General features: G+C 52.6%; 1 protein-coding gene across 4 annotated transcripts; it reads right to left on the bottom strand.

Moving 5' to 3' along the window:
- Nucleotides 1–3,719: 3,719 nt before the first annotated feature.
- Nucleotides 3,720–12,843, bottom strand: COPZ2 (coat protein complex I subunit zeta 2). 4 transcript variants are annotated; one of them, XM_077776801.1, is made up of 9 exons: nt 12,701–12,834; nt 11,404–11,485; nt 10,756–10,847; nt 10,260–10,315; nt 9,483–9,560; nt 6,714–6,765; nt 6,065–6,103; nt 5,280–5,397; nt 3,720–4,061 (listed from the first exon to the last, which is right to left on the bottom strand). In XM_077776801.1, the coding sequence occupies exons 1-8, from the start codon at nt 12,779–12,781 to the stop codon at nt 5,323–5,325; spliced, it is 555 nt and encodes a 184-aa protein (XP_077632927.1). In that variant the 5' UTR covers nt 12,782–12,834; the 3' UTR covers nt 3,720–4,061; nt 5,280–5,322. The 4 variants fall into 4 exon arrangements, with proteins under 4 accessions (XP_077632927.1, XP_077632928.1, XP_077632929.1 ...); XM_077776802.1 differs by lacking the exon at nt 5,280–5,397 and having other exon boundaries at nt 12,701–12,830; XM_077776803.1 differs by lacking the exons at nt 5,280–5,397; nt 6,065–6,103 and having other exon boundaries at nt 6,726–6,765; nt 12,701–12,835.
- Between the last annotated feature and the right edge of the window lie 11,933 nt (nt 12,844–24,776).

The following is a 24,776-nucleotide window of genomic DNA, read 5'->3' as shown; positions in this document are numbered from 1 at the left end:
GTCCCCCTCACAGAGGCACGCGTACCCTCTCCGGCTACACTCGCCTACCTGCACCTCCTCAACCAGCGATTCTCTGCTCTCTGCTTTACAAATTTTATTACCCCCTTTGTAGCGTCTCTTTCCCTGACTTCTTTCGACAGAACAAAACCATGGTGTAACACCCCATCTCCTCTGTCAATATCTATAATTTCTGCATATGTCACTTTGTTTCCTGTCATATCAGGAGCTGTGTCTTCCAATTCTTGTTAGAAGCTCCCACCACCTTCCAGCAAGGTGACCTGCTCAGAACAGACAGTAAGCAAATGTCTGTTGAAAGAATTCACCCCAAACAAAAGTGAATTTTACTAGCACGACGACGACGACGACGACGACTACTACTTTGCATCGNTAATTTCTGCATATGTCACTTTGTTTCCTGTCATATCAGGAGCTGTGTCTTCCAATTCTTGTTAGAAGCTCCCACCACCTTCCAGCAAGGTGACCTGCTCAGAACAGACAGTAAGCAAATGTCTGTTGAAAGAATTCACCCCAAACAAAAGTGAATTTTACTAGCACGACGACGACGACGACGACGACTACTACTACTTTGCATCAGTACTGCACTTCTTATCAAAGTCCACATTTGTTTCACAACGGCTCTCATTTCTTTGGATCCTCATCTAGGATATTTTCCAGTTTTAGTATTTAGTATTTATAGATCCCAAAACCATTCTCTACTTTCAGCCCTCCACCCCGACCCCACTGCCAAATCTGGAGTCAGTCACTTGCAAATCAGTCTCCCTCTCTTCTTTCTCTAGCACCTGGCTCATGGCAAACACTCAAACACTTGAATGAATGAATGAATATAATGTAGGAATATTGTTAAATGAACAAGACTCTGTCTAGAGGGAAAGGGAGGTCTGTAGGGTTGTGTCAACCCTGCTTTGGGTAGAATTTTCAACTTTGCCTACATCAGGTTCTGGAGCTAAAGGGGTATTTACTAGAAATTCAGAGGTAAGATTTTCTCTCTCTGTCTCTAGAGTTTCAAAGGTAGATTGAGGGCAGAAAGTGTGCGCTTAGGTGGGTCTCTCTAGCTCATGCCCCGCCCCTCCCCAGGCCTGGTTGGCTCCTCCGTAGGCGAACTGGGCCTCCCAGCGACGACACACTCTGTCCCGCTGCCTTCCGGCCGACCGGGAGCCATCCGTCACCGTCTGGACGCAAGCCAATCCGACCAGCTCCGCCTTCCTGCCAGCCAATGGCCAGAAAGCTGGGGGCGCGCGTGGAGGGAACTGGAGCGACCAGCTCAGAGTGGTATAAAGGGGCCCGAAGGCCTGGCAATACAGTGTTCCCAGCCCGGTGTAGGTGTGACGAGGGTTCCTCCTGCGAGCAGAGTCCCGGGGCCAGTGCTTCTGCGTGCGCCCTCTCGTCTGCACCCAAGCCAGACAGTCTCGGTTTCCGACTTGCCCCGGTGCCCATTCTGCAGGAGAAAGGGAGCGCCCTGAAGTCCCTTCCCCGTATATACTCGAGACCTGCTGGGTCGCCCAAAAGGGCAAAGTGGAGGGGAAGCAAACAGACAGGAAGGGGCCCTGGGGAGGAGAACAGACGGGAAGGCAAGGCTTCCGCGGCCGCTCCCGCCGGGAACCGCCGACCGCCGTTCCCGAAACCGGGCCCAGGGCAGACGGCGCGCCCGCCTGCCTGGTGCTGCGCGCTCCCCTCTGTGCCCGCCGGCTCCGGGCTGGGGCAGCGCTAATGAGCGACCTGCGGGAAAGCGGTGCCGGCGGGCAGAGCTCTAGGCAGAGCGCCAGGCCCGCCGTTCAGGCGGCTCCGCGGGGCTGCGGGCGCCGAGGGGCCCGGGGACGCAGCGGACTCTCCGCCTCGGCCCCCAGAGGGCCCGGCCGACAAACTTGGGATCCCCGGGAAAGGGCAGTACGCCCTCCCTGCCCGCACTTCCCGGCTTCCGCTGCCTTCTCTGCGCTGTCCTTTCCCCGCCGCGGGCGTGGGTCGGCTGCTTTGTTGCAACCCCCTTCCCCGTAGTCCCTTAGTCGCAGCCGGCGAGGACACCTTTCTTGTCGCCTCTCTGCTACTATGCCCCCTCCGCTCATTCCTCTTAAACCAGTACAGTCCCTGTGTGGCCCTAGGTCAGGGGGCGCGGGAAAGCCACCTCCCTCCAGCAGTTCTTCTTCCCGAGCCCGGCTTTGCGGAAACTGCCGCAAACAGTTTAACTTTCAGAGCCTCGGTGTTGCCCCTCCGTAAAATGGGGATAGCATCGCATAGTCCCCAGGAATTCGGTGAGCCTGTTTGTGTGAAGGGTCAGGCATAACTATTCCAGTCCCTGCAAAACTGGAATTGCAGGGCCTGGGCAGGCGCCACCGGGTTGCCAGGAAGCTAATTTGCCCCTCTCGACCTTGCGGTCGTTTAGAGGGAGTGGATGGAGCCGGGCACCGGATGAGGCCGCATAATTGCCAAAGTATTCGTGGAGAACTTGTCACTTCCCGTCGCCACACTGGCCCCTGAACTCTACAGCATTTAACTGCATATTCTTTTTTCCCTTTCAGAGTTACCTTTTTGCATTATTTACTGGAATGGGTTATGCACACAGTGCTTTACAATGCATTTGTTTATATAACTATATCTTTATCATTTTCTCTAATTACAGAAGTAGTCAAGGCCACTATAAATATCCAATCTTAGAGTGTTTCATAATGTAGGACGTGGTAACCCGCAGGGACAGCTTCTATTAACATCCAAGGCTCGCTGCTCTTTTTACTGTAGTGGCTGGCAGAAATTCGTGCGCCGGAGCTGGCGGGGAACTCGCAGGGCGGGTCAAGCGTGCTGGTTGCTAGGGCAACGCCCTGCTGTCAGCGTTGGAGGCCTGGGAGGAACTTAGGAGTCGGGTTGGTCCCGCCCTGGAGGCGGGGTTAGTCAGGGCATCAGGACCCGGAGGGAGAGCGTTTCCCGCCTTTCCCTCCAGGTGGCGCTGTAGGATCGCGGATGCGGCCCTAGGGCGGGGCTCCCCACGGCGCAGCGTGCCGGCGAGGGGCGGGGCCGGGGCGGGATTTGGGCGGGGCGTGGATCTGGGGCTGCTCTTAAAAAGGTAGCCAGGGCCTTGCGCTGTCCCGGGACGGACCCTGAAGCACTCTAGAGGACTTAGGTACAGAGACGCAGAGAATGGGCTGGCTGATGCTTCCTCGGCGCCAGCCTCCAGGCCCAGCCATGGCAAACTTGCAGGGAGGATGTACGCTAGCCTAGGAATTCCGCTGTACCGGTCAAGCCAAGAAAAACGGGCGTGTTGTTTCTCAGTTTGTCTAGAGGAAGCCTTACGCCCTTCCCTTTTGGAAGCCGGGAATGGAAAAAATGACGTAAAGAATCCCCAAAAGGGTCACTATGTGTGTACCATCTTTAGCTCTCTTGTTCCCGGAGGTATGCGCCATACAGGGGTACCATCTTTTGTCTTCTTTCCCCCGAATGAGCGCCGTTATCACCCGTTATTACTTTTTACCGTGTCACACAATCCTATCTGGCTCTTCTCATCACACATGGGGCTCCGTGGTATCCGTGTCACACCCCCTCAGGAGGATAAATCGTCCCCTTTCCCTCGACCCACCCCCTCCCCGATCATAGGACTTGAGGGATACGGCGGGACACCCTGGTACTGGGCATCCTGAAGATGAGGCCCAGGGAGTGCAGGAGCCCGTATCAGAACGTAAACACACTTCTCAGGCCCAGAGACGAGGAGGCCATTGGCAGAGGACAAAGCAGGTTTATTAGGGCTCTGGGGCCAAGGATGCCTAAGGTCTGAGTTAAGGCTGCTCAGCTGGTTCTCATGACCCGAAGGGCAGGCCAGGGCAGTGAGAAGGGTGAGTCACTAATGAAGCCAAATCTTTGCATCTCAGAGTCCCTGGCCAGAGACCTCAGGAGTCAGTTCTGGGAGGGCCTCGGGGTATAGAGAGGTCTCTCCTCTCTCCAAAGGTCTTTCAGGTTTTGACAGGATTGAGGAAATGCTCTGGGGGCAGGAAGCCCTGAATGCACAGCCTTCATTTCAGTAACGACCATTTAATTTGTTCCTTGGCAGACTGGAGAACCTGGGGGATAGGGAAAAAGGTTGAAAGACTTGGGGGGCCGGGGGGAATATCAAGCGCTGCAGAATTTGCTTCAGTGAGGGCCAGGTCTACAAGCCCACTTTTCCTAAGTGTCCCGGTGACCCTCTGTCACTAGGTGGCAGCAGCTCATCTCTGCCAGGCCTAAGTGGGGCTGGGCCAACCACAGAGCCGTCCAGACTGGCTGCAGCCAGCTCCCGGCCCAGGCCCAGGCCTGCCCAGCCCTCCACTGTTCCCGCATCTGCCGCCCTGGGTGTGGCAGCAGGCCCCGTCTCCCCCGTGCCACGCCAGGCGAGCGCCTGCCCAGAGTGCCACGTCTAGGCAGAGGCTAGGCCCAGGCCAGACACTTCCTGTGCCCAGACACCTCAGCAAACCCCCTAACTCTGGTCTCAGCGGGCAGCGTGTCCCCAACGCCCCACCCCCACCCGCCGCTGATGTGGCACAGCTGGCAAAGGGGGCTGGCCTGGTGCCGCCACGGGCCACCTGCGCTCAGATGCGGTCAGTCTCACATCCTGCCGAGGAAAACAGCCTCAGTCCGGGACTGCGACAAATCCACACAACTGTGCACACACAGTGCCAACATGGTGGGGACCCCAGAGACGTCCCTCAGGTCATCCCTCCAGCCATCGGGCCTCATTCTCCTCCACTGAAGTCCCTTCCCACACTGTATGTCCCTTCCTCCTGCAGTCTCCATCCCGTCTCGGGGACAGCCCGGCCCTGGGGTTCTCCTGTACTCCCAGCCAGAAACTTAACTTTCCCCTCATTTCATCTCCCATTCACCACCTCCCACTCCTTTGGTTTTTTACTCAAGAATTCCATTAACGTGCTGCGTCTTCATACTTTCCCTCGTCAGAAAAAAATAGGAGCTGGGTGGGCTACGAGCGTTTCCAAGCATTTGCTTTTCTAATTCTCATAATAACTCTAGGAGGCGTGTCCTGCGATGATGTGGGGCCCTGAGAGGTTGAGTAACTTGCTGTGGGTCACCCAGCTTGCAGGTGGGGGCGGGGATCATGCATCCTGGGAGGACTCCCACCAGCGCCTGTGTTCTCAACTGCTCGGCTCGTTGCTCTCCAGCCTCTTTCTGACCTGAAAACTGCCATGTGGCTCCTCTTCCCAGTAAGGCATGAGGAGGCACGGGGGACCGGGAAGAGGGAGAGGCAGCGTCGTGAGCAGCAAAGGCAGTGAAGGAAGTGGGCACCACACCTGGGGCTCCACACGGGATGGCTTGGGTCCATCTCCGCCTTAGCTACCACAGCAGGAGGTAGTTAGTGCACCAGGGCAGGAAGTTCCATAGAAGCAGGATTAGTCTGGGCAGAGAGACCTGTGGGCAGACAGAATGGAGGTCAAGCAGTCAGTCTGACAGGCAGGAAGTTTGCGCAGCTGCGGAACCAGTCGGGCCATGGATCCAGGAACCTGAGCCCTGGCGCACATGCATTCCCAGACAGGACCATGCAGGAGACTGGCTGGGACGGACTTTCCCACAGCCAGGTCATGCAGGGGCAAGGTGGCAAGTGGTGAGTGGAGTTGGTTAGATCCTGTCACGGATTTGAGGGTCCCTTAACAATGCCAGCAGGAACCCTAAACAGCAAGGGGTGAGGGGCTGGAGGAAAACTATTTGCTACCCCTTCCAGGTTTGGGGGGAGCATCAGGGGCCCACAAGTCCCCAGAATGCTTTGCGGGACAAGTGACCCGGTCATCTCCAGGGCGGTTGCTTACTCTGGGTTTTCAGCCAAGGACGCCAAGCCAGGAGATGAGGTGGGCTGCTGGTGAGGCATGCGTCATTTATTAAGACCCAGCTCTGCACCATCTTGGAGACTGCGGAGGCCTCCAGGGACTCTCTCCAAGAGATGGCCTGTCACTGCCTCATCCCTTCCCTCCTGCACCCCTGACTTCTCAGCCTCGATAGTCACTGGGTCCCCCACACCCCGGGAGGTTCTGGTCTCCTCCCTCCATCCCATTTCTAGTCAAGGCAGACGACGGGGGCCTACCTGGGCCACACTCTGTTCAGTCAGGCTGCTGTCATCTGCCTGTGGGGAAGCAACATCAGAGGGTGGTCAAGGCCAGGGGAGGCCACTAGGTAAAGAAAGAGAGGTGAAGGAAAGGGGCTTTGGAGGGGGTGGTGGGGTAGTGCAGTGGTTAGCAAGTCCAGAACTGCACCTGTACTACGCCCCAGCCTACCGCTTGAAAGCCAAGACCCCGTCAATGGGTGCATGGAGAGCAAGGGCATGAAGGGGAATAAAGATGGGAGAAAAGGTTTCATCCAGACTCGAGAAGCCAAACTAGGCAGGGAGGGTCTATCTGTATCCCCCACTCTCCAAACTCAAGGCCATAGCAGCCATCTGGGGCCTTTTGGTGAATTTCTTTCTTTCCACAGTCTGTACGTACTTCCCACTGGGGAGGATGGTGACTGGGGAGGATGGTGAGGTACTTGGGAATTCTAAACGGGGGAGGGCAGGAGATCTCTTGTACTGTCACCACCACCCCCAACCTGCCACAAGTGCATCAACCCAGTAGTTGCTTCTGCAGGCGAAGCCTGGGTTCCTAGCATCCCACCCACACCAGGAGGGAGGGGGTGGGGAGGGTGGGAAGGGCAGCCTGGAGGAGATGGGAGTGAGGGGCATGCAGGAAGATTCTTACCCTAAAATTCACCTTCTGGATCACTTGCTGGGGGTCGCTCTCCAGAATCACGCTACAGGATGAGAAACCAGGAGGAAAATCAATGCCACAACACTCCCCTCTGCTGCTTCTCCCTGCTAAGCCTCCCCCTTCTCTGACCCGCCCTTACTGCATCCTGCAGCAGCCCCCCTCCTGGGTTCCCTCCCCTGATATTCCTCAGCCAGAACCCTCGCTCACTATGGACAGCCCTCAGCTTTGATTCCTCTCCACACCAAACCTGGTGGTCACACACTTGTCACTGGGCAAAAGTTTTTTTTTTTTTAATGTTTTATTTATTTCTGAGAGAGAGAGAGAGAGAGAGAGACAGCATGAGCAGGGGAGGGTCAGAGAGAGAGGGAGACACAGAATCCGAAACAGGCTCCAGGCTCTGAGCTAGCTGTCAGCACAGAGCCCGAGGCGGGGCTCGAAGCCACGACCTGTGAGATCATGACTTGAGCCCAAGTCGGACGCTTAACTGATTGAGCCACCCAGGCGGCCCTGGGCAAAAGTTTTGAAATGGGGTGAGGGCAGTCCAGTCTAGAATGATCAGAGGGTCAAAAACAGAGACTGAAAAACTTGGAGCCCTTGAAAGTTCGATTCGCATTCTGGGTCTAGGGATGGATTCAGATGCGATGAAGGAAGGGAGGCCCCCTGGTCATCCCACCTTGTTTCACTATTATTCTACCTCACAGGGCCATACTGCACATGAAAGAAGTGAAACACTTAAAATAAGAATCTGTCTTCCGTTTCGACAGACCCAAGTTTCAAGGCTTTTCTCAGCCAGCAGTCAGTCTTGCACGATACAGAGGGGGCGCTATGAAGCTGTTGTGAGTATGCTTCGGGGTGCGGGTGTGAGGGCTGGGCACTGTGGGTGGGACAGAGGCCGTGGGACTGACTGAGTGCTCCCCTTTACTCAGAGGCTCCTCCAATGCAGAAGCTGAGTTTTTCTCTCAGACCAGTCCCAGGGAAGTGAACAGGCACTTCTCGAAGAGCCTCTTCCAGGTCCTATCACTGGGGCACCTGGCAGCCCCTTACCAGAGATCCTCTCACCCATAAGACATGTCAGGGCGCCTGGGTGGCTCAGTCGGTCAAGTGTCCGACTTTGGCTCAGGTCATGAACTTGCGGTTAGTGAGTTCAAGCCCTGCATCAGGCTCTGTGCTGACAACTTGGAGGCTGGAGCCTGCTTTGAATTCTCTGTCTCCCCCTCTCTCTGTCCCTCCCCCACTTGCACTCTGTCTCTCAAAAATAAATGAACATTTTTAAAAAATACAGAAACACCCCCAGTTCCGGCACTGTCTTAACTGACACCTCCCTGATTTTCCTTGGAGGGAAACTGATTTCCTCAGGGGGGTGCTCAGAGATCTGGAGGCATATAAAGCTTACATCCTCCCTGCCAAGGGCTTTTCCAAGGCCCTGAACTTTTTTTTAAATTTTTTTTTATGTTTTATTTATTTCTAGGAGAGAGAGAGAGAGAGACAGCGTGAGCAGGGGAGGGTCAGAGAGAGGGAGTCACAGACTGAAACAGGCTCCAGGCTCCGAGCTGACAGTCAGCACAGAGCCCGACGCGGGGCTCGAACCCACGAGCTGCGAGATCATGACCTAAGCGAAAGTCGGACGCTTAACCGACTAAGCCACCCAGGCGCCCCTCCAAGGCCCTGCACTTTTATATCTGTAATAGTGCGTGTGTGTGTGTGTGTGTGTGTGTGGTTATATTCCTTAAAGAGTTTCCACCAAATTGCATATACTTCTGATCCCACAAAGCCTGGTCGTATCCCACTCACTTCGGGGTTCTGGCAATTAGCACAGGGCTTTGCCTCAACAGGCAGTCGACAAAGGGAAGGAGGAGGGAAGGAGAAAGAAATCCCACAGTACCCCATCTTCCAGGGTGTGTGGGGGACAGTGTCACGGAAAGAGCACAGTCTCTGGAACCATGCATGTAGGTGTTTGATCTTGGCCTTGCTGCTCCCTCACCATGAACCTTGGAGAGGTCACTTGAATCTCTGAACCGCTGTTTCCTCATCTCTAAAATGGATGTTATGAAAGAGGCATGGGTTTAAGGTGATTGGTCTCTATTATCCTTTGCCCCACAGCCAGAACTTCCTTTTCTCCCTCAATATCACCTCCCATGGAAATTCACTAATCAACCCGTCTCGTATGAGCTCCCGGCTTCCTAAGCATAGTGGCTGCATAGCAGTTTATTGAACGAGGGCCATGAGTGTCGCCTGCCTCACCTCATTTAATCCCCACACCCCATGAGGTAGGTAGTCAGTCCCCATCGGAAAGATGAGGAAAGAAAGGCTGAGGCAGGATGAGCAACGGGCCCACGTCCCGCATCTAGCGGAGGTTAGGATGGAGCTCTGAGGGTGGGAGGTATGGAGGCAGTAGGGAGCAGACTGGGGAGCTCCCAGAGCGGGCAGGGGCCTGTGCTGCCCTTTTCTTCTGGGCACTGGAGACCAAACCATTCCCCCAAACCCTGCCTATGCAACAGTCTGCCATAGTTCAGCATCTGATTACTTTCTTCCTTGCTTGACTTTGGCTAACATTGAAATCAACCTCCATCCTCATGAGTGGGTGGGGGGATGGGAGCACTGGCAATATGCCAAGGTTTGCGGGGGGAGGGAGGCAGGGGATGGCCAGAGAGCCAACAGTGTGCTTGGTACAGTCTAGCGCTGTTGACCCTCAAAGCTACCTCCCGCTGTGAGTGTCCCTTAGCGGCCCCCCCTTCTCTCCGCCCCGGCCCCGCTCCTCACCCGCCATCCACGATCTCGTCCAGCACCAAGAAGGCTCCGTCCATGTTCTCCAGCAACCAGCGCTTCTCCACGTTCTTCCTGAAGGCAGACACAGCACGTGGCTGTGAGAAGCTGGGTTTCTGCCTAGATGAGGCAGACTCTCTCTCTCCCCACCATCCCCTCACCCCACCCCCAACAAGCACTGGGAAGGAGAATGTCAAGAGCAGTGAGGGAGCGCCTCTGCAAGGGATTCCTGAGCAGGGGACACGTCTGCATCCTTAGGCCCTCCTTTGCCCAGTGCATCGACACTGCTCCCACCAAGTGACCCCTAATGCACTTCATAGCTAGGTTAGACGCTACCACCATACTATGGTTAATTGTCTTGACTGTAGACATTTATTTTTGGATTATCCTGGTTTGGTTTGCCCAGGCCATGTTCACTGGGCTAGATATCAGGTAACTGAATGGGGGTGCAGTGAAAACCATCCTGAGCTTCAAGGAAAAAAACAAAACACAACACAACGAAATGGAGTTTGGGTCTCTGTTCTGATATAAACAGATGGCAACCTCAGGCACATCACCCAGCTTCTCTGCACCTCATTCTCTGGCCATGCCCTCCTGTGGCTCTGCTCTAGGTGATACCACAGTGGTCCCGTCAAGGGCAGGGGCCCTGGAGGAGGGTGCTCTGGCTCCAGTCTTAGTCTTTTGGGGACTTCAGGAGAAGAGGAAGGGCCCTGCCTCTGTGATGTATAAAGGCCTGGGAGACAAAGGCCTTGAAGGGCAGAGGACCTCACTCACCTTAACACATGGTTCAGGGACTCAAACAGGCAGGTGAGGACCGACATGAGCATCAGCTGAGGATGGGTAGAGATGGGAGGAGGAAAACAAGAGAGCTTGAGGTCAAGAAGGTCAAAAGGAGAATCCAGAGCCTGCCTGTGTGGCCAATTGTCTCATCCATAGAGGACGGGGCTGGAGACTTGAGTGCAGCTTGACCTCAGGGGCGTGCCTCCCTGTGCATGGGCTGAAAAGCACTGGGGTGCCCCACTGTGGGACACTGAGTGTACCCTTCCCTAGTGATATTTAAGGAAGAAGCAAACACTTCCTGCAGAGGCCTTCATTTCTGGTTCCCAAGGACACTAAGAGGCATCGGGGATATGTACCATCCCAGAAAGAACCATTCTGGCCAGTCCCCACCCCCTTAGAGCCTAGAAGGAGGGGCACCAGAACCCAGCTTCGACCCCAGAACCCAAGCCATAGACAGACCCTCCTTGTCACCCCAACCTCCTGAATTCACCTCATTCTCGTGAGAGGAGCCCACCACGTACAGGAAGAGGTCAATGCTGCTCTTGTAGACGATGGTCATGCCCCCGAAAAATGCAATCTCACCTGGAAGTGGAGGGGACTTTCAGGTCTGGCCACCTCTGCTGGGTCCCTCGTCCTGATCTCCAGCTCTGCCGGTCTCCCCCTTCTTCCTCCTTCTCTTTCCAAGGAGCCCTCGACAAGACTAGCGCTAGGGACACTACCACCAGATTGCTGTGTCCTTTCCTCCAGGCTCTACTTTATTTCTAGAGACTGCCTCATTCTGAGGAGTCAACAAACCCAGCGCAGGGTCGACCTTCAGCCCCCCACTCCCACCATGTGCAATGCCTCATTCCAGCCCCAGGCTGGCGGGGAACACACAATGCCATTGGCCTCTTCTGCTGAGAGGAAAGGCTTGGTGTGTTAGGTGGTGGGGGCTGGGGGTGGGGGTAAGAGTGGGATTGGGAGTGAAGTTCCCTAGAGGAAGGGAGAGAGGAACAGCTGGGAAGGAGAGGAAAAAGAACCTCTGAAAAAGAGGGGACAGCCTATGGGTACTTCTGGCCGACAGGGACAGATGTGTACAGATGGAGAGGACAGCAATATGCATCTGAGAGTTCTGGGCAAGGAAGAGGCGGACACTTACTGTCAGTCCGGCTGGTCTTGTTGAAGACATTTTTCTCAAAGGCCATCTGCTCCTTCGAGGAGGGGAATGTATCATCATAATACTATGAGAAAGGGAAGGAGAAGGGGTGATGGGTTTCCACAGAGCCTGGACCCTCCCTGGACAGGCGGAATGGTAGGTGCTGGCCAAGCAGGGGCCCGTCTCATGTTTGTTGCCCTTTAGGCCTGTATACTCACTGTTTCCCCATAAACACACATTTTAAGCAAAGAAGGTCGTAAAAAGTAGAGGAATTTTAAGCCCTGCATTTGGGAGCCCTCTCCTGATTGCCTGGCAACTTTTGGACATTTGCCAGAGGTGCAGTGCGCTAAGGACGGGGGTGGGCACTAGGTCACACTGTTTCTTTTTTTTTTTTTAATTTTTTAATGTTTTATTTATTTCTGAGAGAAAGACAGCATGAGCAGGGGAGGGTCAGAGAGAGAGGGAGACACAGAATCCAAAACGGGCTCCAGGCTCTGAGCTGGCTATCAGCACAGAGTCCGATGCGGGGCTCAAACCCACAAACTGCGAGTTCGTGGCCTGAGCCGATGTCAGATGCTTAGGCCACACTGTTTCTACAGGAAGCTGAGTCTGCAGGAAAGAGCCCTTACCACAACAATCACGGTCGTAGCAGCTACTTAATTATCCCCATTTTATTGACGGGGAAACTGACGCGTGAAGAAATCTGATGATTTCCCCGACATCTCCCAGTTGTAAGGGGCAGAGCCAAGGATGGTCTGACTGCAGACAGGGTTATGGTGAAGACTCTCTAAGGGAAAGTTCCTGGTACCCCCTGCATCACTAAATCAACGCTTTCTTGTTTGGGTTCGGGGAGCCTGTTTCTCTGACTCAGTTTCTTAATCTGAACCTGGGATGGGTCCCGGTGGGACGAGGCCCCAGAGTCTCTGGCATTGCTGATCCACCTCTGGTCATCTGCCGGAGCAAAGTGTGCTCGGCTGAGCTTTCAATGTTCTGGATGTGGATTTTGCCACTTGGTAGTCCCCCCTGCAAATTAGTAGCCTCCCAGCTGGCCACTGCTGTGGTGGGCAAGCTTATTTGAATATCAGGGAGACGAAAAGTTTCAGTCCCAAACAAACACATCTATAAGGCATTTCATAGCTAGTTTAGAAGCCATAGCCCTGCTGCAGTCGATTGTGTTGACGAAAGACACTAATTTTTTGGATTATCTTAGCTCGGTTCACCCAGGCCACGGAGGACAGATACCAGATAACTGGACATTGGTATAGTGAAAATCACCCTCCTGAGCTTCAAGTCAGAATACCTGAGTTCCGATCTGTGTCCTGATAGTCATACGTGTGACCTCAGGCAACTCATTTAGCTCTCTAGACCACCTCTTCTTCATTTGTGAAATCAAAGAGTTGGATTGTACGGTCTCCCAGATCTTGGCTAAATTCTCAAGACTCCTCAGACTAAATCCTCAGTGTTTACCAAACTGCAGAAGAAAAGTGGAGGTTGCCTATTTAGAATTGGAGGCTAAGACTCCTGGGGTCCAAGTTCAACACTCTACTGACCCCTCAGGAGGTCCCTTCCATGCCCAAGGTCCAGCTGGCCAGCGGAAAGAATGGTAGGAAGACATTTCAGGGAATGAGAGTAGAAAGGGGAGACTTCAGGGGCCAGCAGTCTGACAAGGCAGGCGGATGCACAGAACGAGCTTTGGAGGGGTCTAAGCCAAGCGNNNGGGGGGGGGGGGGGGTCTTCCCTTCTGGGAGTCAGCTGGGTGGGGACTTCTGTTTTGGGGGCTGGAGCACCGTGTGTTCAGGGGCCTTCTGGTGAGGGTGGGAGGTTACCTTGGCCAGGAGGCGGTGTCCGTCATTATCTAGGATGAAAACAGCCTTGATGGTGTAGAGGGAAGGTTCCTGCAACTGACACCAGGGGAGAGCTCCGTGGGCTCCTGACTCAAGACAGACACCCTGCCATTGGCTCTATGGCATCTGCAGGCCCCAGGGGTCCATCCTCAGGCTCCAGCGACCCCAAAGGTCCACAACTGGTTCTGGCCCAACCCTATGCTACACGGGCCATCTCCAGTGCCTGCTCCACTCCCAGGCAGAGATGTTCCACTGCTGGCCTCGGGTGGGCGCTGTGCCCACTGGGTGCAGAAGGTCCGTCCGGGCCCAAGTTCTGTCATGCACTGACTGCTCCAGAGCCCAAGTCGGAGTGTATCACAGAACCTGGGCCGGGGGGACAGCGGCGCCGAGCCTCCTCCTTCCAGCGAACCCCGGGCCGAGGCTGGACCCGCGCTCTCAGCGCGCCCCCAGCCCCCTGGCNCAGGGGAACCTCTGTCCCCCCCCCCTCCCCCCAAGCCGTGCCCATCACCGCTCCGAACTGATCCAGAACTTCACCCGACGCGCGCTCAGGCCAGGCCTCCTCGCGGGTCCGCGCCCATAGAACTTTTTATCCCCTGCCCAGGCCCGGGCCCCCNGCTGGCTGTGCTCGTCTTCCCTTTTCCCCCGTGGTCCTTTCCTGTCTCTTGCCCTCCCCACTCTGCCTCCCGCCCCCTTCCACGCTGCGCCCCGCAGCCCACCTCTCCTTCCCCCGCTTCTGCCCTCTCTCCTCCTCCGTTCCTCCCTCCTCTCCGTTCGGCCAAGTCCAGAGCTCTCCGAAGCCGCACGCTGTCCCGGGACCAGCCCTGCTTTCCTCTCCTGCTTCCCCTCTGGCCCGTGAGTTTGGTTTGCACGGGTGTGCGCAGCCTGTCCTGGGGCCAAAGCCCAGTTTGGTCTCTCTGGACCCCTGGGAGATACCTCGGGGACAAATATCTCAAGTCATCCTTCGGGTCTCGGGGACAGGTTCTAGGAGTGAAAACAGACAGGAACAGTTCTGGGGAGGCCCTTCTGGCCAGAATACTTCCTCCCACTTCTCAGGAAGGGTGCCGTGGTCCCGGAGACACCTCCCCATAATCCCTCAAGACACAGGGCAGTCTGGGGCGGGACAGATGCCTAGCACCACAAATGCTTCACCAGTGGCATCAGGCGTTGCCATGCTTTGGTTTCTTTGGTCTAAATATACCGGAGTTCAGACGTTCACTTCAGGATACTTAAGGCCAGTGGGAAATTCACACTCCAAAGTTAGTGGCACTTACCCACTTGCCCATAACAACGCCACTCGGGCATTTTGCACGTGAACACTGTTACGTGCATTACCTAATGTAACTCCGACGTGTGAGGCAGGTTTAAAATGAGCACCCACATTTTAAGGGGTGGGGAGATTCAGGTTTTGTGTGACCCTGTCAGGGTGGTACAGTTAATAAAGACTGCAGTTGAATGGGGATGGGAACCAGGTTTCGGCTTAGCATTGCTTGTTCATTCTTCTCTCCTCAAGGCCTCTTACGCTGTGTACTACACTCACTCATCCAGATGACTGCCAGGGGGGGCTCTTCCTCTGCTGAGGAAGAGCTTCTCACTATTCAAGTGTCAGCTTCACCGCCAAAGGGAACCTAACCCATGGAATCTAACTTGATAGGTCTCTCTTGTCGTATTCTCTGTCTCGGCACCCTATTGATTTTATTTATTATTGCTTTTATATTTTATTTTATTTTTTAAAGGTATTTATTTATTTATTTAAGGTTTCTTTACTTTGAAAGAGAGAGAGAGCTGGGGAGAAGGAGAGAGAGAGAGTGTCCCAAGCAGGTTCTGCACTGCCAGCATGGAGCTTGGTGCGGAGCTTGAACTCATGAACTGTGAGATCATGACCTGAGCTGAAATCTAGAGTCAGACACTTAACCAACTGATCCACCCAGGTACCCCTTATTTTTATTTATTTATTTATTTTTTGAGAGAGAGGGCATAGGTGAGCAAGGGGCGTTGGTGGGGGGGGGGAGAGAGATACACTAGGTTCACCCAAAGCAGGGCTTGTTTTCAAAGCAGAGCTCGTGCTCACCTGAAGCAGGGCTCCTGCTCACACTAAACAGGGCTTGAGCTCACCCAAAGCAGGACTCGAACTCAGGAACCACTCAGGATGTGAGCTGAAGTCAGATGCTTAACCGACTGAGCCACCCAGGTGCCCCTACATTTTTTTAAAACCAAATTCGTCTTTTTCTTTCTTTCTTTTTTTAAGTTTATTTATTCTTTTTAGGGGGATGGGCAGAGAGAGAGAGTCCCAAGCAGGCTCCATATTATCAGAGGAGCCTGACAAAGAGCTCAAACTCACAAACCTGTGAGATTATGACCTGGGCAGAAAACAAGAGCTGGCCACTTAACTGACTGAGCCACCCAAGTGTCCCCATTTATTATTATTCTTTAAATAGGCTCCATGTCCAATGCGGGGCTCGAACTCATGGCCCTGAGATCAACAGCTGGATGTTCTACCGACTTGAGCCAGAGAGGTGCCCCTCCCTAGTGATTTCTTACATTGTACCTTTCCCAGTCTCTAAGTATCGCCTTTATGAATTTACTTACATACAAATGTGTATGGTCCTTCTCCCCACCAGACTTTGAGTCCTAGGAGAATGGAGATAATGTGTCTGTCTTGTTCACTGTGGAATCCCTGGGGCCCTGGACAGGGCCTGCCATGTGACAGGTACTTAATAAGCAGTTGTTGGGGCACCTGGGTGGCTCAGTCGGTTGAGTGTCTGACTCTTGATTTCAGCTTGGGTCATGCTCCCAGGGTTTTGGGATAAAGCCCTATGTGGGGCTCTGCACTCAGCTTGGAGCCAGCTTAAGATTCTCTCTCTTTCTTTCTCCCTCTGCCCCTCTCCCCCTGCTCCCGCTCTCTCTCTGTCTAAAATTTTTAAAAAATTTTTAAAGCATTCATTAAGTCAATGAGTAAGTGAATTCAAGACGAGGAAGATANAGGGGAGGGTCAGAGAGAGAGGGAGTCACAGACTCTGAAACAGGCTCCAGGCTCTGAGCCGGCAGTCAGCACAGAGCCCGACGCGGGGCTCGAACCCACGAGCCGCGAGATCATGACCTAAGCGAAAGTCGGACGCCCAACCGACTAAGCCACCCAGGCGCCCCTATTATTATTTTTTTTTAAACAATTATTTATTTTTGAGAGAGAGACAGAGATAGAGAGAGAATTATTTATTTTGAGAGAGAGGGAGGCAGGGTGTGAGCGGGGGAGGATCAGAGAGAGAGGGAGACACAGAATCTGAAGCAGGCTCCAGGCTCTGAGCTGTCACCACAAGGCCCTATGCGGGGCTAGAACTCACAAACCGCAAGACCATTACCTGAGCTGAAGTCGGACACTCAACCAACTGAGCCACGCAGGCACCCCCACAGACTACCTATTTTAAACAAATAATAATGAAAACATGCTTTATCAATGAAACCAGATTTTGTGCTGTACAAATATTTATTGAGTGCTTACTGTGTCCCAGGTACTTTTCCAGTCCCTGGGATACAATAGTGGACAAAATAAACAAAATCTTTGCTTTCATGGAGTTTATATTCAAGTGGTTTCATGTAGGAGGTGCATACATTTCTGTGGGAAACAGAAGACACAAACAAAATAGGTTTACGTGAGTTGCTGATGAATGTTATGAAGAAAAATAAAGCAGGAATGGGGATCAGGAGTGTGAAGGGTCGGGGAATGCAGGGCGGAATGCCACTTTCATTAGGGTCATTTGAGAGAATCTTCAAGAAGGTCACATTTGAACGAAGAGTTGAAGGAGGTAGAGAGCGAGCCGCGCAGGCACCTGAGGAAAACATCTGCCGAACCTCTTTCTCTGGTGATTTAGAAGGCACATCTGAATCTTCCTCGCAGGCTATCAGAGTTATAATAGTGAACATGAATCAACGCTATTTGGTGCAATGGGGGAAAAGACGCAGTGTTTTATTTGTTTGGATTCCAGATCATCAGAAGTTATGTCAACGGTCATGCTGGCATGGTATGCAATAAAAAAAAAAAAAGGTACCGATTTGATTATTTCCGTGCCTTAATATTTTTGGCAGCTAGTTCATTTTTAGCTCATATTTCCAAGGACGGCATTGAAAAGCCTCCAGGGGGGCATTTCCTAGCCTCTGTTTGGCATATGGTACCCACAGTGGGAGAGGGTCAGCTTGCAGAAGAGGGGAGGGAGGAAGGCCAGGGAAGACAGGGGACTCAGGGAGCTGGGGNGGTGGGGTGGGGGTGGGGGGAGGGTAGGGACAGACAGTTGACTAGAAGGTACCGGAGAGGGGCATAGAGGCTGGGATGAGAGATTAGGCCCTGGAAGGAAGCTTAGGAGCCACAAACCCCCCCTCACTACCCCGTCTGCCACCTTGGTTGTTGCCATCCTCATCATCACCGGCATCTCTTTACAGTCTGCATGCTGCGGTGAAAAAGTAAATTCAGGGGCCTCAAGCTGAACTCTTCTGGGAAGAGATTCTTCCCAGTGATGATTCTTTCTCTAAAACCCCTCAACAGAAACCTCCGGGTTCCTTTCTGTCCTCCGGGCCCCCAGCCCAGGGTGCCCCTTTAATGTGGCTCTAGGTAACACTACCAGCCAGTGAGCCCAGTGACGGGTCAGGGTCCCCAAGAGCATTGTCCCAAGGGGACTTCACAGTATAAGCCTGGCGGCACCTAAGAAGCTTGCAAATGTTGCCGATGAGAAGCGGCGGGAGAGCCTCCCTGGAATGAGGAAGCCAAAGCTGTGTTCCAGAAGACTGCAGCCTCATGTTTCCCTGCTCTTGGCTCCCTTCAGGGTGGGGGTGCCTTTGGAGACTGGTGGTGGGAGGTGGGGGGGGTGGTGCTGTGCACAGCTCTAAGCAGCTACAGCCAGAACTGATTCAAACGGGCTCCCCTCTGGGGCCTTGGTCTATGTTGGAGGTGAGGCCCTTCTGTTTCCTCTGACTCACTGTCCTGCTGCCACATTTCTGGGCCGTCCTAAGATTTGGGCATCTGTTCCTGTGTGACAAGAAGAAACAACTCCCTTGGGTAACAGCCTCTCTCTTTCCCTCGCTCTCTTTCTTGCTATAATGTCAAGAGGGGGAGGTGTGTGTGGAATGTGAGGTGTGGATGTGTGTGCTTGTGGCATCCTCCGGAGAGAGAATGAAAGTTTCCAGGCTCTGCCTGCAGGACGCATTTCCAGCTGACCCTCCTAAGGGCAGTTCACGGTTTCTTCAAGGCGTTTGGCTTTCTGTGGGATAATGAGGTTGTAGGGTGGGTGGGGAGTTGGGCAAGAGAGGAGCCTCATGCTTAGCGTTTCCCAGTCACAAGTGGGTTTATTTTTTATTTTATTTTTTTAAGTTTATTGTTATTTTTGAGTGAGAGAGAGGGAACAAGCGGGAGAGAGGCAGAGAGAGAGAGGATGGACAGAGGCTCTTAAGCTAGCTCTGTGCTAACAGCAGACAGCCTGTTACGCGGCTCGAACACACTGTGTTCGAGCTATGAGATCATGACCTGAGCCAAAGTCAGACTCTTAACTGACTGAGTCACCCAGGCGCCCCCACAGGTGGCTTTATACACAGGATCTGATTTTTTTTTTAAGTAGGTTCCATGCCCAGCGTGGGCTTGAACTCATGACCCTGAGAGCATTGCTCTACCAACTAAGCCAGCCAGCCGCCCCACAGGATTTGAGTTTTAAACCTTGCGAATCTGTATGTTGTTGTCTCCATTTAGCTCGGGAGGGCCCAACAAGTGAGTGGGAGAGCCAGATTTTTGAACCCAGCTCTGAGTCCAAAACACCCACTATTCCCACCTCGCAATAGCGCCTCCCCCAAAATTACCCAACATTGTTGGGGACAATTTAATGAGACTTAACAGAACGGCTGAACTCAGCTTCATTAACTGTTACCAAGACATGAACGAACAATGAGGTGTTTTCATTGGGTAGTTCAAGGAGGGGGGAATTTTAGGACTGAGAAAGAAAACATCCTAAAATCAGGTGGGAATTTCAGTCTCTGCCTGTGCATTACTACTGGTGTNCTCCAAACTAGCGATTCTCTACTTGGCTGCACATAAGAATTACCTGAGGAGCTTTTACAAAATCCTGATGCCCAGGGCTGCTCTGGGAGATTCAGACTTAACTGGTTGGGGGTGGGACCTGGGCATTGATATTTCTTTTCTTTTCTTTTTTTTTTTTTTAATGTTTTATTTATTTCTAGGAGAGAGAGAGAGAGACAGCGTGAGCAGGGGAGGGTCAGAGAGAGAGGGAGTCACAGACTCTGAAACAGGCTCCAGGCTCTGAGCTGGCAGTCAGCACAGAGCCCGACGCGGGGCTCAAACCCACGAACCGCGAGATCATGACCTAAGCGAAAGTCGGACGCTTAACCGACTAAGCCACCCAGGCGCCCCTGGGCATTGATATTTCTTACAAGCCCCCCAAGTCATTCTATTGTGCAGCCAGGGTTGAGAAGCAATCTTCTAAGACAGCCGAGGTAGGGGTGCACAGGGAAGAGGCTTGCGGAAAAGCTTTACCTCTTTTGAGGGTTTAATGGTAACAAGCTCGCTAATGATGTTTACCATGTTAAGAAAAGAGGCCAGATGTCTGGATTAGCTGGAAAATTAATTGATTTCCTTGCAAGACAAGCTAACATTTAGTATTGACAGGATGTAATCCTAGAATCTCTCAGAAGGGCTGTAAGGAAATCTCAGGCAGTCATCTATTACACTCCCCTGGATTAGATGGAAGTTGGAGAGTGAGAAATGTTTATATAGGTTAGCAACCTTTCAAAACATTTTTATCTTATTTTTATTTTTTTATTTTAGAATTTTTAAACATTTATTTATTTTGAGAGAGACACAGAGAGTGAGCAGGGAGGGTCAGAGAGAGAGGGAGACACAGAATCCGAAGCAGGCTCCGGGCTCTGAGCTAGGCTCGAACCCATGAACCATGAGATCATCACCTGAACCGAAGTCAGACGTTTAACTGACTGAGCCACCCAGGCGCCCCTTAAAACATTTTTAAAGAAAGGAAAAAGCAGGGGCACCTGAGTGGCTCAGTCGGTTAGGCATCTGACTTCAGCTCAGATCATGATCTCCCGGCCGTGGGTTCAAGCCCCGCATCAGGGGCTAACAGCTAGCTCAGAGCCTGGAGCCTGTTTCAGATTCTGTGTCTCCCTCTCTCTCTGACCCTCCCCTGCTCACACTGTCTCTCTCTCTCTCTCATAAATAAAAAACATTAAAAAAATTTTTTTTTAAAGAAAGGAAAAAGGATGGGCAACCAGAATAGCAGAAAGACTGGATTTCCCTTTAGGGGGAAAAAGCAATTCCTGCTATTCCAGAAGAAATCCAGCCCCTTCTCTGACACATCCAGGTGTCTTCCTCCCAGGATGGTTGGGGGATGGATGTGTCTGCTGGTGGCAACAGCTTTTTCCAAGGAGGGAAGCTGGGTCAGCAGGGATATATAAGGCAGATGAGTAGAGAATTCAGTGTATACTTAGTGGGCTCTTCGATTACATGAAATCCCTGTGCTTTAGAACTAACTCTCTTCCTGGCTTCCTGCTGCCTTCTCTCCCAAGCAGTCTCGAGTCACATGGGCAAAGCCGGGTTTTGCTGATGGCTCTCAGCCTCTCTCTTAGGGAGGGGAATGCATGTGCTCACTTTTTCCAGTGGTCTTCTCAGTCTGATTTAATGGATATACCAGGACTGATGACACATCAGCATGGGATCCTTCTTTTGGTTCTTGGGTAATTGTCCTATTAACAGCTGTCCAAAGCAGGGGGGGGGGGAGGAGGCCACGGGAAGGGAGGGGGGCGGCTTCCTGGGTGAAGGACACACCCTGGATTTTACAGGGTTAATCAGTGGGTTCTGGGAAGGAGGTGTGCACCTGCTCAGACTTGATCTGGAACTCTAGACTGAGTAGACGACAGTGTTTTGATCTGATCTTCTCTTGCTGCCAAGAGGTATTAAATATCCTGGACGCCCACACCCTGCCAGCCCTAACTGCCTGCTGCTGATTGAGGCTGTCTCTACTTCTATATCCTCCTCAGCCCTTGCAACGGGCTAGCAGTTCTTTGTCTTTCCTTCTTCCTTCCCACCCTTGAGCAACTGCTGAGAAGGAAACTTTATGCGGGTCGTTCTTTAACCCAATCATACAGTTCCTGATCCACCTTTCTCCCACTGTACATTCAAGTAATTATTTAAAAAAAATTTTTTTTAATGTTTTATTTATTTCTAGGAGAGAGAGAGAGACAGCATGAGCAGGGGAGGGTCAGAGAGAGAGAGAGTCACAGACTGAAACAGGCTCCAGGCTCTGAGCCGGCAGTCAGCACAGAGCCCGACGCGGGGCTCGACCCCACGAACCGCGAGATCGTGACCTAAGTGAAAGTCGGACGCTTAACCACCTAAGCCACCCAGGCTCCCCTCAAATAATTATTATACACAAGGAAGCACAGTACTGGAAGTTGGCAGGCAAGAGAAAACGAAGGGGGCCGTGTGGGCACGAACCAAAGACTTTTCCACACCGCTCCCACCCCTTCCCTAGGGATTAATATGGAGCCCCTCCTGTTCTCCGTGCCTGCTACTCCCTCTACAACCAGGAAAGGAAAGGAGAGGAGAGGATGGGTGAGTGCTAACTCAGCAAACTTGAGTCATTAAAAGTGACCAAATAAGGGGCACCTGGGTGGCTTAGTCGGTTAAAGCGTCCGACTTTCGCTTAGGTCATGATCTCGCGGTTCGTGGGGTCGAGCCCCGCGTTGGGCTCTGTGCTGACTGCCGGCTCAGAGCCTGGAGCCTGTTTCAGTCTGTGACTCCCTCTCTCTCTGACCCTCCCCTGCTCACACTGTCTCTCTCTGTCTCTCCTAGAAATAAATAAAACATTAAAAAAAAAAGTGACCAAATGAATTCAGGCTTTCAAAGCGGTGGGACAATATCACGTGTTATCTCGCCAGTGTGGCCTTCTCACCTACAGCTGCCATTTCATTTCAGTGAATATTTACTTTATTTCATCTCACGTCAGTCAGTCTGAGATCCACTATAGGACTTCATTTCTTATCCCAGGCACCTGGTAGCCTGCTCTGATGTGCAAAAGGAATTTGGAAAACACAAACGGACCTGTCTAAAACATTCAGTTTTGTGGTGCTAAGGTTTCCTGACTCCCCGTGGAGAACGGATTACCCAGTTTTTTTTTTTTAACTGTCAAGCTTTAAAACTATTTCGTACTTGCCGTATCAAACAAATGACACTCCTATCTTCTCCAAAAACTCTTGTATTTAAGCTCTATAACTTTAGCTTTGGTATCTTTCAGTTCTTTGGCTTTTTTTAATTTTTTTTTTTAATGTTTTATTTATTTCTGAGAGAGAGAGACAGCATGAGCAGGGTGGGTCAGAGAGAGAGGAAGATACAGAATCTGAAACAGGCTCCAGGCTCTGAGCTAGCTGTCAGCACAGAGCCCAATGCGGTGCTCAAACCCATGAACTGTGAGATCATGACCTGAGCTGAAGTTGGACGCTTAACTGACTGAGCCACCCAGGCACCCAGTTCTTTGGTTTTTAAATATTCCCTACTCACCCTCTTGGTAGATTTTTAGAGTTAACAAAGCACGCCTCAGTTTCTCCTCTTTTCTTATCCAACAGCAGTATTTACCTTCATGGTCTTAAGAATTCAGGGGCTTAACAGTCTCCCATTTCCTTGGCAACATGCCCTTATCCTCCAAAACCACATGTCTTCCACGGTATCAATTTCTGCTTTTAGCAGGAACTTTTAAGAACAAAAATTTTTTAATGAGAGAGAGACAGAGCATGAGCAGGAGAGGGGCAGAGAGAGGGAGACACACAATCGGAAGCAGGCTCCAGGCTCTGAGCTGTCAGCACAGAGCTGGACATGGGGCCTGAACTCATGAGCCTGAGATCATGACCTGAGCTGAGTTCAGACGCTTAACTGAGCCACCCAGGCACCCCTTTTTGCAGGAACTTCTAGTCACAGGCCTGCCTACTTCAGTTCTTCAATTATTGTTTATTGTCTATTTCGTTCCTGGCACTGTTCTAGGTTTTGAAGACTCAACAGTTAATGTACAGAATTCTAGTCCTCATGGAGTTTATATTCTAGCATTTGCTGGAAGACAAACAGTAAAAAATGTAAAAGATGTGGTCTCTGAATCAGAATTTTTGAGATGCAGAAGTGGCTCCCCGGTTTTCTAAGGACTCAATGAATGGACGCCAGTGTACATTTCTGTATGAAATGTTAAAATTGTTTAGAATCTGTGAACCACCCCAAAGTAAGCCTCCTAACTCTCGAAGCATCTGAGGATTCCATGTTGTGATCTGAAGAGTCAGTGGTTGGCCTTGTCCTTAGTTGTCCAAGAACCAAGGACTTTGCCCACTAGATGATAAGGATCTTTCTGGACTCAAGTATTCGAGTTGATGCCTCTTTGTCCCACAGCTGGGAACAAAGTACTATGAACCTCAACTTCGTGACTGCCTAAACGTGGTCTTGGGACTAAGTGCATTAAAATGACCCAAGTCGTTACTAAGCAGGCAGGTGATCGGGCCCCCACCCCAGGGTTAAGTGAATCAGGATCTCTGGAGTGAGGCCTCAGAATTTACAGGTTTAACAAGCTCCCTGAAGTGACGCTGGGTATAAAGTAATGTTTGAAAATCACAAGGTTGTTGGCTTCGTGAGAGAGGCCAGCACCTGGAAACGAGGAACGTTCCTGAAAGGCAAGACCTTTTAAGCCCCGTGGTAGGCCGGGCTCGGGAAACAAGACGGGGCAGAGCTCTACAGGACGTTCCTATCACGACAAAAAAATAGCTAATTATGCCTCAGCCCTCACACCGCCAACGTCCCAGCAATGGCATGGAAATGCGCCCGCAGGGCCATTCCCGAGATGTAACCCTTGCCTGGGACTCATGACGCAACCACCCCTGACTAGCGCGGGCCGCGCGGTGCCAGGTTCGCACAGACCGGAAGCGGCGGTAGCGGCTTCCGCTGCCAGCATTCAATATGGCGGCTCGAGCGTCGCCACCGCGGGAAACACATGCTCCGTGTCCCGCCTCGGCCTCCTCAGGTCTCACTGGACTTTTGCAAGTCACCGTGGGAACCTTCTGGGGGGGAACTGCGCGCTCCGGCAGCGATACCGCCTCTCACCCCCGGCCCTAGGTAGTTATCCCCCAGCTGAAGAATGCACTGGAAGCCATCAGCTTGCACACTTTACTGCGTGCCCAGCCTGTAATACCTCGGGCAGCCGACGCACGGCGGAGGGGCCAGAATGCCGGGCTATAGGGCCTTCGCCCCACTTATTGGTGAGCCCACACCGTGGGGCGGGCCTACGCGACCACTGGGCCATGGGCCATGTCAGTCTTGGGAAATGGGGAAAGGGAGGAGGAGGAGGCACGCTCAGCCATTGGGCGCGCTCGGCTGTCAATCAAAGTGACATCCGGCGGCGGCCGCTGTCTGGGCTCGTTGATTGGAGAAGCGTGTTCCGAGGAAAGACGCGGGGGGCGGGCTTCCGAGTGAGGTGGGAGGAGGGGGCGGGGAGGGAAGCG

This window comes from Crocuta crocuta, unplaced genomic scaffold, assembly GCF_008692635.1.
Source record: "Crocuta crocuta isolate KB4526 unplaced genomic scaffold, BGI_CrCroc_1.0 scaffold352, whole genome shotgun sequence".
Taxonomy (NCBI): Eukaryota; Metazoa; Chordata; class Mammalia; order Carnivora; family Hyaenidae; genus Crocuta; species Crocuta crocuta.
Note: the sequence above shows the minus strand (reverse complement) of the source record. Positions and strands in the feature narration are given on the sequence as shown.

Bases quoted from the DNA above. Each gene is read 5' to 3' on its own strand.
- COPZ2 (XM_077776800.1), bottom strand. From the start codon at position 12,781: ATGAAGAAGAGGTGGTCTAGAGAGCTAAATGAGTTGCCTGAGGTCACA. The intron at 9,561-10,259 runs GTGAGTGAGGTC...GTCTGCCTTCAG, and splicing joins TCCCTGAACCATGTGTTAAG to GAAGAACGTGGAGAAGCGCT. The intron at 6,766-9,482 runs GTGAGGAGCGGG...CTCATCCTGTAG, and splicing joins GACGAGATCGTGGATGGCGG to CGTGATTCTGGAGAGCGACC.